The 16,396-nt window shown below is 35.6% G+C and overlaps 1 protein-coding gene and 1 long non-coding RNA gene across 3 annotated transcripts in view; one reads left to right on the top strand and one right to left on the bottom strand.

The window, feature by feature from the left end:
* The window catches only part of LOC126867873 (uncharacterized), a 90,302-nt gene extending 79,844 nt beyond the window's left edge, over positions 1-10,458 (bottom strand). For both annotated transcript variants that reach the window (XM_050622908.1, XM_050622906.1), the window contains exon 1: positions 10,228-10,458. In XM_050622908.1, coding sequence (XP_050478865.1) covers positions 10,228-10,458 — 231 coding nt within the window. The remainder of the gene's footprint in view (positions 1-10,227) is intronic.
* LOC126867956 (uncharacterized) lies at positions 8,942-11,287 on the top strand. Its single transcript, XR_007690490.1, has 3 exons — positions 8,942-9,534; positions 10,335-11,108; positions 11,211-11,287. It is a non-coding gene; the product is annotated as an uncharacterized LOC126867956 (long non-coding RNA).
* Positions 11,288-16,396: the final 5,109 nt, after the last annotated feature.

A 16,396-nucleotide genomic window follows, 5' to 3' on the forward strand; every position in this document is an offset into this window, starting at 1 on the left:
AGTGTCGCTCTTCGTCTCGTGACGATCGCGTCAATTTCTCTGCTTAAAAACGCGCAGCTACACAAAACTACGATTCAGCCGACGAAGCAGTCGTGACAGACAGAAGAAAAGCGCATTGTGAGCCGTGCGATAGAGACGATTGCTTCACTAACGAGACACAAGAGCTTCATTTAAACGCGAGCATGCTCGTTTACGGAAGCAAAACGATTCTTTCCTGTTTCGTACACTTTAATCTGAAACTTTGCCCAACATAGTCAATCCGTATTCAGCAGCACACAATCGTTTGCACTCGCGAACTAGTTTGAAAATAAATAAATTTGTTGATTTTCTACATAATTTACAAAAAAAGATATGAGGAAGCTACCGTAAATCAATACGTCGAAATATGAATTAGCGATTCACGTAATATATGATAGCTAACGTCGAAAATTTACGACAATGAATATTATAGTTCCATACATTATGCGAATATAATAATTCCATCGAATATTCTATGAAGGAAGAATCAATTCGAAAAAATGAATAAATTCTCTAATTATTTGTTAATCGAAGGCGCGAACACGATGAAACAAATTTCTATTTAGGTTTTCATTGCCTTAATGACATTCATAAAAATATAAAGATGCAGAAAAATCCGCAGCCTGATCTCCACTGCGCTCCATCCTCATTTCGTGGCACGAAAAAAAAAGAACGAGAGTAAAATCAGTGTCGTCGTAAGTTGAACAAAACACGAGGCGCAATTGAGAAATGCCCATTTAATTCGAACTACCGAGGTGTCGACTGGGGGGAAAGGGAAAAGTACATTGTACGGCGGCACGATGGGAGCGACAGTGTCAATAACACCCAGAAGACGAGCCTGTGAGCAGGTGTAAAGGGGTGTTGTAGCTACCCACTTCGTTCTTTCCGGCTTGCGGCTAATTATAATAGGAAACTGATTCATCTCGTGGCGCTAATTACGAGCAGACTGTGCCACAAACTAGCTCGACAACGCCCTCCCATCCCCCTCATCAGCACACTATGCTAGATTTCTGAAAGGTGGTGGGGATATCGATAGGAAAATCGCTACTGCAGTCGACTTTTTACGCCAGGATGAGAATGAAAGGGAATCCTCCGTGGTGTGCCGACACGAGGGAACCTTGAACCCTAAGGATCGACGTGACGCGAGTTGAAGAACCATGAATATACCGATGTCACCACCTCGGTCCTTCTAACCAGTCGAGACACTTTCTTTTTTCGTGTTTTTTTTTTTTTACCTGGCGTTAGCTTGGCGAGAACAGCGAGGTATTTTGTGCGGTGTATGGAAAGAAAAGACCGTTTTGTTTGTTTTACACGGTGTACGCTGTCGAAGGCGCTATTGTGTTCAATTTTTATTCTTCAAGGTAATTAACGAATACGGTAAGGTCGAGTGTGCACGGTTTTCTAAGTATGTATTTGTCAAATTTTTATTTTTCAAGGTAGTTTATGAATAGGGTGGAATTAAGCGTGCATGCTAATGAAAGTGGATGTTAACGAGAAGACAGAGAAGAGGATGAGAATTGAAATTAAAGTGGGAATGAAGAATTTAGTAACACTAAGAAGCATAATGCGCTTTGTACAGTGTATGTTTCACTGCGCGATTCTTGGAATTTTATCGTCTATTAACGAATTATCTTAAGAACTTCTGCAATGATATACTTTGTTAGTCATTTTTTCATTCATATTTTCTCAGAGCTTTAATGGAGTAGCTTTTTTTATTACGTTTTGAAGTATTGCGTAGCAGAAATAGCAGAAAGAATATTCTGCCGATACGGCAAAATGTTGCTTAGAGGTGAAATAAATCATTCCTCTTAACTTCCGCATTTTTCTTATTCCATCTGATTAGTGAAACATCATAGTGATATACCATGCGCATAAAACGCAAACCCCTTTATTCATATTCAACTGCCTGCAGCAAGAATACATTATTTCACACAAATCATAAACATTAGGAGATCTAAATTTTGAATCTCATTCAGATCTTATGTTTCGTCAGCAATTAAATCATAGCATCTACCTAATTACGCGACAATTTATCGACCAGTGGCATTAATGAATTAACATGCTATAGTTTACATGTTTCTCTTTCACAATTTTACTACTTTATTACAAACAGAGTAATCATCTGACTTGTAGTTTACAAAATTTCCTAATAAAACCTCTTGCTATTATGCGAGAGAACTTATTCGATAATTTGCAACTTGTGACTTGTAAAATTTCAGGAATAACATTAGACCAGTTATGGGTGAGTTGCCTGGTCATTTCGACTACCCTGGAGATTTTCAAGAGTAATAAAAAATCCAATCCACTCTTTCGACACCATTAAACATGCTGAATATCCGCGTTTCCCTTCTTTAATCACTTTTGCCTTTCGTTGACTGTAAAATTACACGGTGCAAATTACAAGCTTCTCACGGCTAAGAAAGCATGTCTCGTGCGACTGGCCAGCTCTTTTTTAGTTCTCGAGTAACTTTAAAAAACGACGGCAAGCACACGAACGGAGATTAAGGTAAAGTAACGCGTTACCTAATCTTCGTCTTGGATACCACCACGTTTGCTCTCAGCCTCGTTTCGACGAAACGTTATCTCGTCACAAGCGGCAAATACGCGGACATCGCCGTTGTGTGTCTTTAGATAGCGCAAAACCTAGCTCCATTAACCGATACAAGTCACCAGATAGCGTTTTAACTGGCGATGGAACAATACAAAATACAATATGTTCCTTATTTTCGCTGGGCTAAAAACGTTGCTACATTTGTTCCCTGGTTCTTTGTCTATCTTCGAGTTCAGTTACGTTTCTAACAACGTTGACATAGTGTGATGAGATATGATGAAGATGCATTAGTAGAATAGATAATGAGATCTACGACGAAGTGGGCTAATTTTGCAGGTAAAAGGGGATACAGATTATATTAGTGTCAAGTTTAAGAATATAGGATTTTTTATATTAAATAAATTTTAAACATACCATTCTCACAAGCATGGACATCTACTTTGTAGCTATAAGAATTCAGAATTAAATATCGTTCAAACTTGATTTTATTTATATTACGGTATTCTAATTATTTGTACTTGTGACAGTCTAATTCTATCGAATGGCTCGATGAATAATCAGCAATAATACACCCTCGATAATTTTCCGTGCCTTTCAAATGACCCTGATTCTTCGTTCTTTCGTCTCTTTTAAAGCATCTTGAACCTTCTTTCAAATGACACGACCTCAATGGCCCCACATAGCTTCTATATGGCTTTAACCTTTAATTACACAACCTCGATGACCAATTCTAACCTTCAAATGGTTTTGAATGTCAAAGACATGATCTTAATGACCCCTCCCTCCCCCGCCACGCGACTAGAAATATAAGTTCTCTTCAATTATGATAATATATTATCCTAAATACATACATGCATACATGCATACCATCACTAAACATATTTTAGACTGTCATATTAATATCTTAAGACTGTTTCATATAAAGAACGAAATGGACGCGTCTGTTGCCGAGACAGATGAGTAAGATGATTGATCTAATGGTTCTGATTTGAAGTGTCATTGACTTTCATGTAGTCGTAGAGACCAGACAACGTCTATCGATCGTTATGGTATTTAAAAAGGAACATATATAGATTTGGACAATTTTTTATTATTCAGAAAGGTTGTAGCTTGTTTCAAAATTTAATCGATCAGAATTTTTTTCTAGCAATCACAGTGAAGTAATGGGAACGGCTTTAATTATTTTCAGCCTTTTAATTTCCATTCGTTTGAGTCGCTTCAAATTCTTCGTTAACTGTATAGACACAGTCCCTCCGCGACGAACCAATCGCCCAGTGAAAAGTGTCTCCAATTAATGAAAAACCTAACAGGATAGGAATGAGAGGAAAAACAGTTAAAAAGAGACACTTAACTACCTTTACCCAATCGTTTCCAATTATCCAAAAAACTGGGTCGCAATTCCAGCTCCTTATCCGACTTACTTTGCTTTAATTGGATTTATCAATAAATTAACGGTGTACAACGAGTACCGTGCAGGTTCTAGCAAAATAAATCGTAAAATTAATGAGACTAAAAATTGATAAATACGTGATAAATTGAATAATGTTTAATACGGCAGTCTTCATTTGAATTAATTGATATTTTCATATTTAATTGTTGTATTCAATACGCAAGCATTATTTAGAATCTATTGAACGAATTTATAATGATTCTTTTAGATTATGAAACAATATGATTTAAATGATTATCATATTTTTACATTATTAATGTAGTAATTACCTGACAATTATTTGTTATATTTTGCAGCTACTTTTTCGTTAATGGAATTTTAAAAGAATAGGAACTATCCGTTGTGAAGGAAATATTAAAGGTTTTGTGTAATATCCGATACAATTTGCTTAAAACATTGCAATGCATGCTATTTCTATTACAACATAATTCCCATTAAATCACTACATTATTTTAATTATTACAACTATCTCTATTTCGCTCAACATTTTTTTTCAAAATATTCCAAAATCTCACTATCAAATAAAGAGATATTTTTTGTTCAAAATCTCATTATCACTTCGTTCTCTCTCTCTCTCTCTCTGTTTCTCTCTTTCTCTCTTCCTCTCTCTCTCTCTCTCTCTCAACATGGACAAACTAATTCTGCTCATTTTATAATACATTAGGTTCTCGTTCAGAAACACATTTTCTCTGAAATCTCGAGCGTTTCCCTTCGATACCATTTTTATGGTAAAGAACAGGAAGAAGACACATAAACAGAACATAAAAAGGTATATATCGACGAGATATTACCTAAAATATAATTTATGCGGTCCTGGTAGGGTAGAATGATAACGAGAACGTTTAACCATTTATCAGGATCGGCGACGAAAGTGGTCGATGGACCGTTAGTCCCAAGGTGCCATTATAGCGGGCCGAAAACGAGTTTTATATCATTAATTCGTTCGTTAGCTCCGGCCGGCTAATGAAACAGTTTCGACGAACGAACCCTCCAGCGATACACTCCTGAGTTTCATTAATCCACGTTGCTAATTTATGGGACGATTAAATCGCACCGATAAAAATTACCATTTATCGAACGCTGCCCCTACAAATACCGCGATTGTTTAATTTCATCGTTCACTGGTGAGCGAAATTGCAAAACATTAATAATATAAGAAACAATCGAACGAGAAAAGTCATTGCTGTAAAATTACAATGAAAACTTGAAAATAGAAGGACGTGCCGGAACCGATTGAATGGTATGCTACTTGAAACAATTAGATAGAGTATCGTTTTCTTAGAAGAATCTTTTAAGGGCTTACCAAATTTATGGACTGTTTAAAACGTTTAAATTGCTTTTAGTTAATTATATATCGTTGCTCAAGAATTTTAGTATAAATATTACAGTATAAAAATTGCAGAAAGGTTCAGATAAATACAACTTTTTATGTTTGTGTGAATTAACGAAAACCATTAGTCTCGTAATGATTTAATGACGCGAAAAACCATCGAATATGCAGACAGCCATAATTCAAGCAAACTGAAACCAAATTAAGGTCGAAATTAAATTGAACCCAGATGAGGGGCGGCTGGTTTGGTGGAATGGAAAGTGGAAACCCGCGAAATGGAAATATGCGTAACTATGGGCAAAAAAAGAAAAGAGAGAAAGAGTAAATGTGAATAAGAATCTAAATATTAGGATATAGTAATGAATAAGCTGGTTTAAGTTAAAATGTTGTTTATGTAGATATATATTTGTGTACACATGTATACGTATGTTATTATATGTTGTATATTACATAGAAATTACTCTAAATCCTAATGCAATCAAGAATAAACAAATAACAAGTAGTAACATTCCTTAAAGAATTACTTAAAAAATCAAATTTTTTCTTCTAATGTTTCTATGTTACAAGACACGCAGTAACTTTCACTTAAACAATTCAGCAAAGAACTTGTACAGTCTATTGTATCGTAAAAAGATTCCGTAGGAAAACCAAACAATTTAATTTTTAAAAAGCAGCAGAAATTACTGCTACAATAAATTATATAAAACAACAAATATTTCCCAACTTATACACACATATAATCTAAAAATGTAAAAAGCATAGACCATTGATACTCTCTGCAACATCCCAATGTAGCTTACCATATATTTGACATAAATCTAATTACAAATTATAAAAACGCGCTAAAAAGAACGAACTTTCCAACTTATCCCGCAGCAAGATTAACTATGGAATACAAGCAAACTAGTTAAGTAGTTACATCAGCTAAATGATAATTTACATAGGATTTACACGGTGCTGTGAATCCAGCACATTCAAATTATGTACCGAGTAACCCATCGATCAACGGGAACAGGCGAACGTGGCTGGCTACGAAACAGATTAGTTTTCAAGGCATAAGAATCAACGCTAGAGAAATACACACGAATACGTTACGAAGAAAACGACGGTTCTAATCTAATAAAATGATCGTACTATTAGCTATCGATAGTTCGTTCGGCATGAGGTACGCGTATCCAATACCTCGATTTACGTGACACGTGATACAAGTGTTTTAAGCGTAAAACGTGCACGCAGCCAGGGTGTGGTAACTCCTTTGTCTCGTGTCACGAATGAAAAGCGAACGTCACCAGGGAGAGACCAAAGTAGCGTCGTTGCAATGCGACACAATCGCTGCATTCGAGTCTCCTATTTCCTGACAACGATGAACATCATCTCGTACACCGTTTAATTGACGCGTGTTATACGATTGCATTTTGAGGTTTCGTTTCTTTTTTTTTTTTTTTTTTTTTTTGAGATAGTTTTAGTTGGAGAATGGAGTTATTGGAAACGTGAGTTGTATTGCTTGGTTATAATCGTTGACTTTACTGCTTGGTGTATGTTATGCACTTATGCAATTTATGACACGAAAGCTTCAACTCGAAGTTGCATGTATGTTACACATTTAATGCTCTTTATGAACATCAAAAATTATTTTATATCGAAAACCTATAACATACATTGACATTCCAATTAATGGCATTTAATTAACCTAAGAAATTCTAGAATTCTCAGACAATAGTCATTGTGACAGGAAACGAACTCATAAAAATCTAGAAAGTCAACCAGTTTCCAATAACATTCTTACGCAAGTAGTGCACTCCAATCACTATAATTGCCAAACATCCAAGCGACGAAAGCACATAAAATACTTTCAACACTCAAGGAATCTTATTCACACACAGTGTCTGTTGTACGGTCAGGGTTCTCTTTGTCACGAGATAACAATCGGTTCAAGAGCCTTCGAAAAAGAGTTACAGCGTTAACCAGAAGCAAACAAGATTCTGACCTTTCAGCAACGTAATCGTGAGCGAGAAAACAGCAGGATGTATTTTTGGATATTAAATAGGAACCGGTACAAAGCGAAAAAAAGATACGCGAAACGATAGGAAAGGAGTCGAAAGGGAAAAAGAAAACGAGCGTCGAACGAGGCGATGAAAGAGGTTGAGGAGAAGATTCTCCACGTGTCCTGTCGCTTATTAGGCATGAATATTTACGTCTGACTGGAAGGCTTTCGAAGATAGCACGTCTTCAAGATTTGGTGGCTACTCGTGGCTATAAACTATGAATGTACTAGCTCATAAGCGTCTCGCTGTCAAGCTGTTTCAGAAAAACTCACGAATTCGCGTTTCAAAGAGATTTAGAGACTGAAGGATAGAGATACGATATTGGCGTGGATTATACCTGCTCTATGTTGCTGCGTTCGTTTGAGATTTGCGAGCTTCCTAAATCGTGGTTGACAAATGGATTCCAGTAACGTATTACTTTGGATATATGCATGTACATATTTTAAATTGAGATTTCTAAAAAAAGGACAGAGACAAAACAGTGAATTTGGCAAATTACGTGACATGAAAGTTCTGGTTCTAGTTTTTCAATATTAACTGTCGTTTAATTGATAATTATAATCTTAAAGAACTTCGTAATTTTTATTTAGAAAATGAATTAGGTTTCATGATTTGACTAAGGTCGACTGATACTAAATATTTTATAGCTTCTATTCTAAGATATTTTATAATATTTTATAATGCACGTAATATGTTCATGAAAGGTTTCAAGAAGTGCTCGAATCTTTTCATGAGCTACAGTACACTTTTACTACAAGCTTTTTTTCAAAAAGCTCAACTCTTTCTCAATTTATATCTACTGACTTTTGTGTGGATGATAAGGTTTGCTTTTCATATCGATCTTGGGTATCACAAACGTATTCATCTATAGTTTTCGGTGCACTATTCTTTTTCCTTTACGGTAAATGTTTTGTTTTGGGCTTATCTGCATCGCTTCTAAATTTCTGATCAAACTGCTAACGGATAAAAGGGAATGTTTCGAAAATGCTGAAATGCACGCTCGGTTATCTGGTTGCATGCGGGAAGGCGCATAGCGGCCTTCGCCGAGGAATGCAGCTCGAGAAGTGCACAAGCGATATTGAAACGTAAACAGATTTCGGGGAAAAATGAAAAACAAACTTTGGTAGAAATATCGGGGATTCGATGGATAACGAAGTTGAAAGCTCTGCCACGAAAAAAATTCCTTTCGTCTGACGCTTGCTAAATTACTCTTGATTAAATGGTCGAAATTTGTTATAAAAGTAAGATAACCTTTTACAAAGTTATATAAAATATTTAACGTTCCCTTTTACATGAACTTCAAATCTATATTTGCCAATTTGCAGTAAAAAATTGAAATTAATAGAAATATGAATCCAAATATCCAATAATGCCTATACAAACATGCAAAAGTGCAGATGCTTTTGATATAATTAACATTGATTTTTATTCAGATAAAAGAGACATTATTATAATACCTATTTATATTTAACATTTCTTTACTTATCCATGATATTATTTCTTGAATTATTTCTTTAATTATCCATGAGTAGAATATTTATTTGCGTAGCATATTGCAGATCAATAATCTTAACTGTAAATGAAAATTAATGTTGCCTATATGATATCAAAATATTTAATTAATACTTTTCCTCCAAAAGAGAAAGTAATAATAAGATTCTTTAACTCCAGTGAATTTATCTTCTCAATCAATTTTACGTATCAAGCGTATCAATTTTCAAACTCGTAACATTTCGACTATCAAATCACGGTTCCCAATGGTACGCAAAAGAAAACAATTTCGACCGTAGGACAAACAAAATGCGATCGTATTTTCGCACTTTAGACACGCGTACACGTCGAATCGAGCCACTACTCGAATTACTAGAGAGCGCTAGCCCGGTTTCTGAATCGAACGCGTTTCGCGCGATTAACGTTACGTAATCCCGTTGAAACGAGAAGCTAAAGCTTGATCGGGTCCTCCTTTGTCCCGGTCATCGAGCGTTTAGTCCAACCGCGGTTCCGATCGATTGTTCTAATCGAGACAGGCCGTGTGTAATTGCTTCCTGCGGATATTACGATTGCCGCCACGATCGAACACAGTCGTGGTCTGTACAAAAGCTGGGAAAAACAGTTTTGATCGACATCACAAATTCTAACGGTACGTGAGAAGACTCCTTTCCATCGCGCAGCCGAGAATTATTTCCATTCTTGAACCCTGCAACCACCTTCGCGCGAGTCGCGATCGAGGCGCGCGAAATTCAATTTGTATTGATCACGTCGAAACTAGGAAAATTCAGTTTGATCGATGATGCGTGACAGACGACAGTGATGTGGGTAATTTCTGAAGCAGGATGTTGATCTTTTGTCGTAGTTTACATTATTCGAGGATCTTTTTCTTTCTTTTTTCTTTTTTATTTTTTTGAATACGTGTTTTACGAGGGCAACGGAAATGTGTAATTTGTAAATGCAAAATTTTATCTTGTCAAAGTATAGAACTGTTTCAAATTAAATACTGGTTGAATCATTGTCCAAATTCATCATCTTTTCGTTGATTGTCTTTTTACACTAACTCCATAATTATATTATACGTAATATCTTTGATATAATCGTAGAAATTGTATAATATTTTTCGTTGTATAATTTTATCTATGCATTTAAGAATTACTCAGAAACAAATATATTTTCACCGCTTTAACACTTGGTTTCCTATGTTTTACATAGCCAAGTACAAAAGAAATATCGTAAGAATGTGTCTCACAACAACTCTAAAAATTGTTAAAGAATCATATTCCGAGACTATGAAACATTCAAAGCAATCATTCTTCCATTCCGTAAAAGAGATTCATTTTACCTGAACAGCGCTGTTGAGAAAACAGTTGTTTTGGCCAGGTCCATTGAGCAATCCTTTCGTGCTGGTAAAACTGGTATTATGATCATTGGACGGTGATTTCTGTGTAGATTGGATCTGTCCATTTGTCTGACTTCCATGGACTTGATGGCACTGCGTTGATTGCAAATACCCAGTATAATCCACGGTATCTTGGGATGCAGCTGGCTGCTGTAACCCCATGATGGAAGCCATCTTCGATCAGCTACGTCAGTGTCATCTGCATGAAAGGGAAATTGATATTTCATTACTCGATTCCTATCAAATACATTTTAGCGTTATTTAATATTTACGACGCTACGTATTTAATATATATGTCGGAGAAGGAGTCAGGAACAGGGTTGTGGGCGTTTGATGGACCTCCCTTGGAGTTGGCCATCGTTGTGTGATAACGAAGATACGGCCTGATGCTACGAGTATGGACACCACTGATTCGACAATCAACAGTGGTGGTTGGGCACTTGCGATGTTAGTGACGTTGGTCTTAGGTTCGATGACGAATCCACGGTCAACGGGATGAAAGATATACTTGCTCTAACTCAAACTCACTGATTGTCAGGCGCTGCTCCCTTCGTCGGTGGGATCTCAAGAAAGAATGAATTTTCGTCCCAATGATGCCACAGAGGAAAACTATGATGGGGTGTGTCCAAGGACACGAGATCATCGGATCCGTCGGGTATAGCCTTCGTTCCGAAAGTAAGGGAAATTGACGTCGCTGTCAATTGGTCAGTTTGGGACAAAGACTGTCTGTCCGTTTGGAAAATCTTGATTGCCGGAAAAACCCAGGTTTTATAGCGGGTCCTCGGGCTAACTGGACTTGTGCTGTGTACGTGCCTCAACATCAGGTATTCATTGTCCGAAGGAACCGTTGGAATGTTTTACTGTCAAGTACCTCTATTGGTATTTCTTTTAATGAGGGTCATACCATAATTCCACACCTTTGTTAGGCGAAGCGCCCGTCCCGTTGACCGCAGCTACGTTCGGCGACTGATGGTCGCCTTAAGCCCAAGTTTATTATCGCAAACAAGTACAATTGGGCAGGATGACAGCAAATTGTTTAATTACGACTGTAAACTTTAATTACAATTTTACGCATTTTCCCGAAGTTCCAGAGGGAAGGCTCCGGTGTCCTTTCATCTCCGACATATATATTAAAATTGAGAAGTGGAAATGGCAAGCAATGTAAAGGATAAAATGTTTTCAACACGTTTCTGTTAATTTTACCATTTATATTACTTATCACTTAAACACTATGGAATTCCAGCGTTTAATAGCTTTAGAAATTTGAAGGAAGAATAAATGGTGAAACGTGCATCGAATCAGTTAAATTTATTTATTTGTGCATTATACTTTAAATTTTTCCAACTGAATTATAGTTAGCATTTGCAATTACAGTTAAAAGCTAAAACAAATTATTCTAGTAAAATATTTAATTAATTGTAGCAAATTATTCTGTAAATGTTTGTCGGAGGCAGGTTGGCAGTTTGGGGCGTTCGATGAACCTTTACCGTCTTATTTTACCGTCGCGAATGTAGCCGATATTTATCGGTACGAATGCGGACGCTACAAGAGGCTATGAGGAATGGTAATAGGATGGTCGAGATGATGGTGACAACGAATTCAGGTTCGGTAACGAATCCACGGTCCACGGGAGAACTCGTATCAACGTGCTACTCGATTCGGGTAACTTCCCGATAACTCAATCGGCAATTCGTCCAACGACTCACTAACTAACTGACTAGCTCTAACTCTCACTCTAACTCCGTCAATCCAAAAGAGTCTGCCCTTATATACTCCTGTCCCCGCTTCTCGGGTTAATCTTTGTTTTAAGGAGAGCCATATAATCATTTCATACCTCTGTCAGGTATATGTCCCTCCCGTGACCGAGGCTACGTCCGGTGACCTGCCATGTCACTTCGAGCCCAAACCCATCGTCATAAAGTCAGATTGGAACATTAAGACTATTTCTTATTTTTATTACTTAAGGGCGGCTATAGTAAAAGTCTGGACTAGTGTATTGGGATTTGTCCCAACATTCCAGACGGGAAATCCCGCTGTCTTTCCTTCTCCGACATGTTAATATAGTAAACTATTCTACCATCTATAATTGTTTTACTCTGTCCTTAGAATTCGTATTTATAGAATTTACATTCTTTTGCACTGAAAAAATTGTTTCTTACTTTTATGGCACTTATATGATTTACTATTTCAAATTTTCAATTAAAGAATCATAGTAGTAACTTCTTTAAAAGAAATAAGTTAATTTCTTTGAATAAAATTTTTCGAAAACTCGTGGTATTTTTATAATATTCTACAGTCTGCTATTTTCATAAATTTGATTTATCATACGTATTTTGTAAACCGTGTAACGGTTCGTATTAATTTAAATGGGATAGAATAACATTGGCGGAAATAAGATATGGAAGATTCCCTTCCGAATTTCAGGAAGTTCTAGGTACATTTCATGGCAACGCGTCTCTTCAGTGGAGAAAATATTTTTTATACCTCCCGGCAGAATGTAGGTAAATTGCAGAGTAGAAAATGAGAGGCTCATAAAACCATGATCATACGGAAGTCTCGCTACATAATCGTGGAACAAATTTTGCGGAAACAATAAAGAGGACGACAATGGTCATGCTTTATGACCAATTTTCTTAGACGGATTAAGGCAAATTGCAGAAAAATGTGCGAATAGTGCCGAGACTAAATTCAACGTGCATAATATTATTCGACAGTTAGCATGTAAGCTCACATTAAATGAACGTGCCATTTCATCTTACAGCCCAATAACGAATAAACATCAAATTCATCACAACGTTCATGTTGTAACAATAATTATAAATAAATAAATAAATGGATCTACAATTATCTAGAAGAAATTAAATACACTTTGGTATTCTTCCTTTTAACATTCGATATGAATAATTAAAATCTAACAAAAATGTTTGCAAAAAGAGAAATTTATATTTTTTAGTATGGTCAAAGTAATAAATTCATAATTTTTATTAAAAAGTTTCTAGACTTGCAACACTCGATTCGATTAATCGAATCATTTTTCGTAAAAATTTGTTCTGTGCCTTGCCTTATGCATCTTTTCATGTACCTTTCAGTTTAGTCTCTGTGATACAACTGCTATACTCGAATCATCGTTATTGTCATCGTTAATTGCTTGCTACTAGAACAACGGTTTTCTTGCATTGCATTGAAAGAAACGTAATAACAGTATCAATGTCAACACCACAATTCATACGACTTCAGTTTCATACGTTTCATATGCATTTAGTGTATTACACGTGAGGGAACGTGATCGTGGGGCGAACAGTAGCGTAATACGACGCGTATCAAGCGACAGTAACAATACCAAGAAATCGTGTTCAACGAATTAATGAATATCGTATCGATATTCATCAGCCACTCTCCTCATTCCTTAACGTTATGCCGAGTAAAACACGGCCTTTACCCGGGATCTTCAAGGTAAACGGCATAGCAAGAATACGTTTCTAATTGATTGTAAGTAAGTAAGCATAATTTGAGGTATCTTTTATACTATGACTTCATTCGTGAAGAAAGCAAGCCTTGGAGTTTCATAAAATAATTAGTTGAAGGAGTAGCAAGCTTTAATAAAACTTTACTTGGTTGTTTACTGTCTGATGGCTTCTAGATACCATACAAATCCTTCTAGATCCTTCGTTACAAAATTTCAAAAAATTTTCAAATTTCAAGGTATTAAAATTTGATAACCTAGAAGCTTTTAAGTTCCAAATGTAAAAAATTGTTTAACTTTCTGGAAATAGTAGTTTCAAATATTTAGAACTTGATATGTTGAAAATTTCAAATATTTAAAGTCTGAAAAATTTAAATGTAAAAAATTTCAAAATTTTAAACGATAAAAATGAAAAAATTATCTAAGAGAAAATGTCAATATTTCATAATTTCTTGATTTCTATTTCTATAAAATTTCAAAATTATTATAGCGTCGTAACAATATTTTTTCAATATTATATCATCTATAGTTATTTAATATTTTTACTGTTATCAAGCGATAATCTATCATCAGTACATTGATTACAGATTATCTCACAATAAATTACCTACATGCAATTAACGAACGTTCAAGCAAGAAATCCCTAATCTATCTGGCAATATTAACATCCTATTCTAAAACAAATCAATCACCGCATACTGGTTAGGAATAATTTCCTTAGAATCCTTTCACCAGAGTCTAGGTTTCACCGCAAATCTCGATTTCTAGAAACAACCACGACAATGACAACTGCGTATTTAACTCGACAACAGTTTCTCCTCGAAATATCATAAAGTAAACTAAAGTTTCACGAAACGTATAAAAATTCCGTACGAATTGCGAAGAAAAAGCGGGATACCACTTTTGCGTGAGGATTTACGCGAGTCACACGGGATCATGGTAACGGTAAACACGTAACACACGTATCGGCTCCGGTAATTTCTTTGCTTCGCACTCTCTATCACGTCCCCTTTTTGTCCACGAACGAACAATATTAGCTTACGCTTGTCTCGGCACCGTTATCCTATATGAATTTGAAATACGAAGAGGAAGAGAGAGAGAGAGACAGAGAACCGTCTCTGCTCATTTGCTTCGTAAGAAACAGGATGCAGGATGTAAACCATGTACTTTCCCGAGGTGTGTAATTGAAACAGGGTTCTTGAAAATGATTGCAATCCGATCGGAACGTTGTTTGCTTCCCTCTCGCTATATCAGTAGCTTTGTTTCATAAGCGTTGCCAATACAGATCGTTAAAATTTCATCGCCGAAGTATTGCGAGCATGTATACTGGCTGTTAGAAATAGTTACACGACATCGTATCTATTATAGCATTCAGAAACAACTTCACGCTATGAAAATGAATATGATACGTAGAATATGATAAGAAAAATGCTTCATTGTAGGGTAAGGATACACGCAAATAGTCTTTTACTTCTATGGGAGAAAAAACGCGAGCAGATTGCGGATTTTTATGTATTTAGGGGATTTTACTACGGATTTTTATAATACGCGAAAATTCACAATGTGTACGCGATGCGCGAAAATAAATAAAATATGCAAAATGGAATAGAAATAGATAAAATATCCAAAATAAGATAAAAATGTATAAATTATCCAAGGTAGGATAGTTGTTACAAGATTCAGTAGATGAAACAAATTTCTGCCTCAGGTTCTATTTGTTTAGCCGTGTTTAAAGATTAAAATATAATTATGGAAATGTAAAGTTGTGGATAATTGAAGATATATATATATGAGCAAAGTAATTTAGGTTGCATGCATGAGCGTGAAGTCGATTAAAAGTAGATTATAATCGTAGATACTGGCGTTTGATACCGTTAACATTGCGCTACGATCACGTTGTTATTGGAAGATGTATATTCGATGTAGGAAACGTAAATTTAGAGATAGTGGAAATAACCGTAGTTTATTGGATGAGTATGAATACAGTTATATCAGTCAAAATCAATGAGATTGCTCGACTACAACTATCAGACCTGTCAAAATGACAGATTTCAGATTTTTTACTTCTGTGTTTTTGGAAAGATCAATGTTGACTTTTATTGAGGTTGAGACAATTTTATATAGTACATCGACTTATTTATAATAATCATACCAGCAGTTTCTTTTTTCAAACGAATTCCTTTCATAATATATTTATATTTCATATATATTAATATATATATCTATTTCGCTTATAGTTATTATTAGTTACCAAACACCATACATCAACAGATTCAACATTTATCTAGGTTTAGGATAAGCTGTATTATTTAAATTGAATTTGAGATACGACACAGAACCCGGGCGGTATTTCAGATCGAAGAATTTCTATTTCCTTTTGTTGCAATTTTGTAACAAATATTTATATTTATATAACATTTTATTCTCTTATTTATATCGACAGAATTAGATTGGAAAAATGGAACATTTTGCGCAATACATTTAGATATATAACAGATAGAACAAGGTTGTAGCATTAGGATTTTGTAGCTTTTGTAAAATAACGCGTTCTTTCTTGCTATAAGAATTCGTCGAAAATTGCAAAGAATCGAAAATGATATCGTGAATATTTATTTTCTTGAAAAGTCGGCCAACATTGTGACCTTTTCG

The sequence above is a fragment of the Bombus huntii genome, chromosome 7 (genome assembly GCF_024542735.1).
Source record: "Bombus huntii isolate Logan2020A chromosome 7, iyBomHunt1.1, whole genome shotgun sequence".
Taxonomy (NCBI): Eukaryota; Metazoa; Arthropoda; class Insecta; order Hymenoptera; family Apidae; genus Bombus; species Bombus huntii.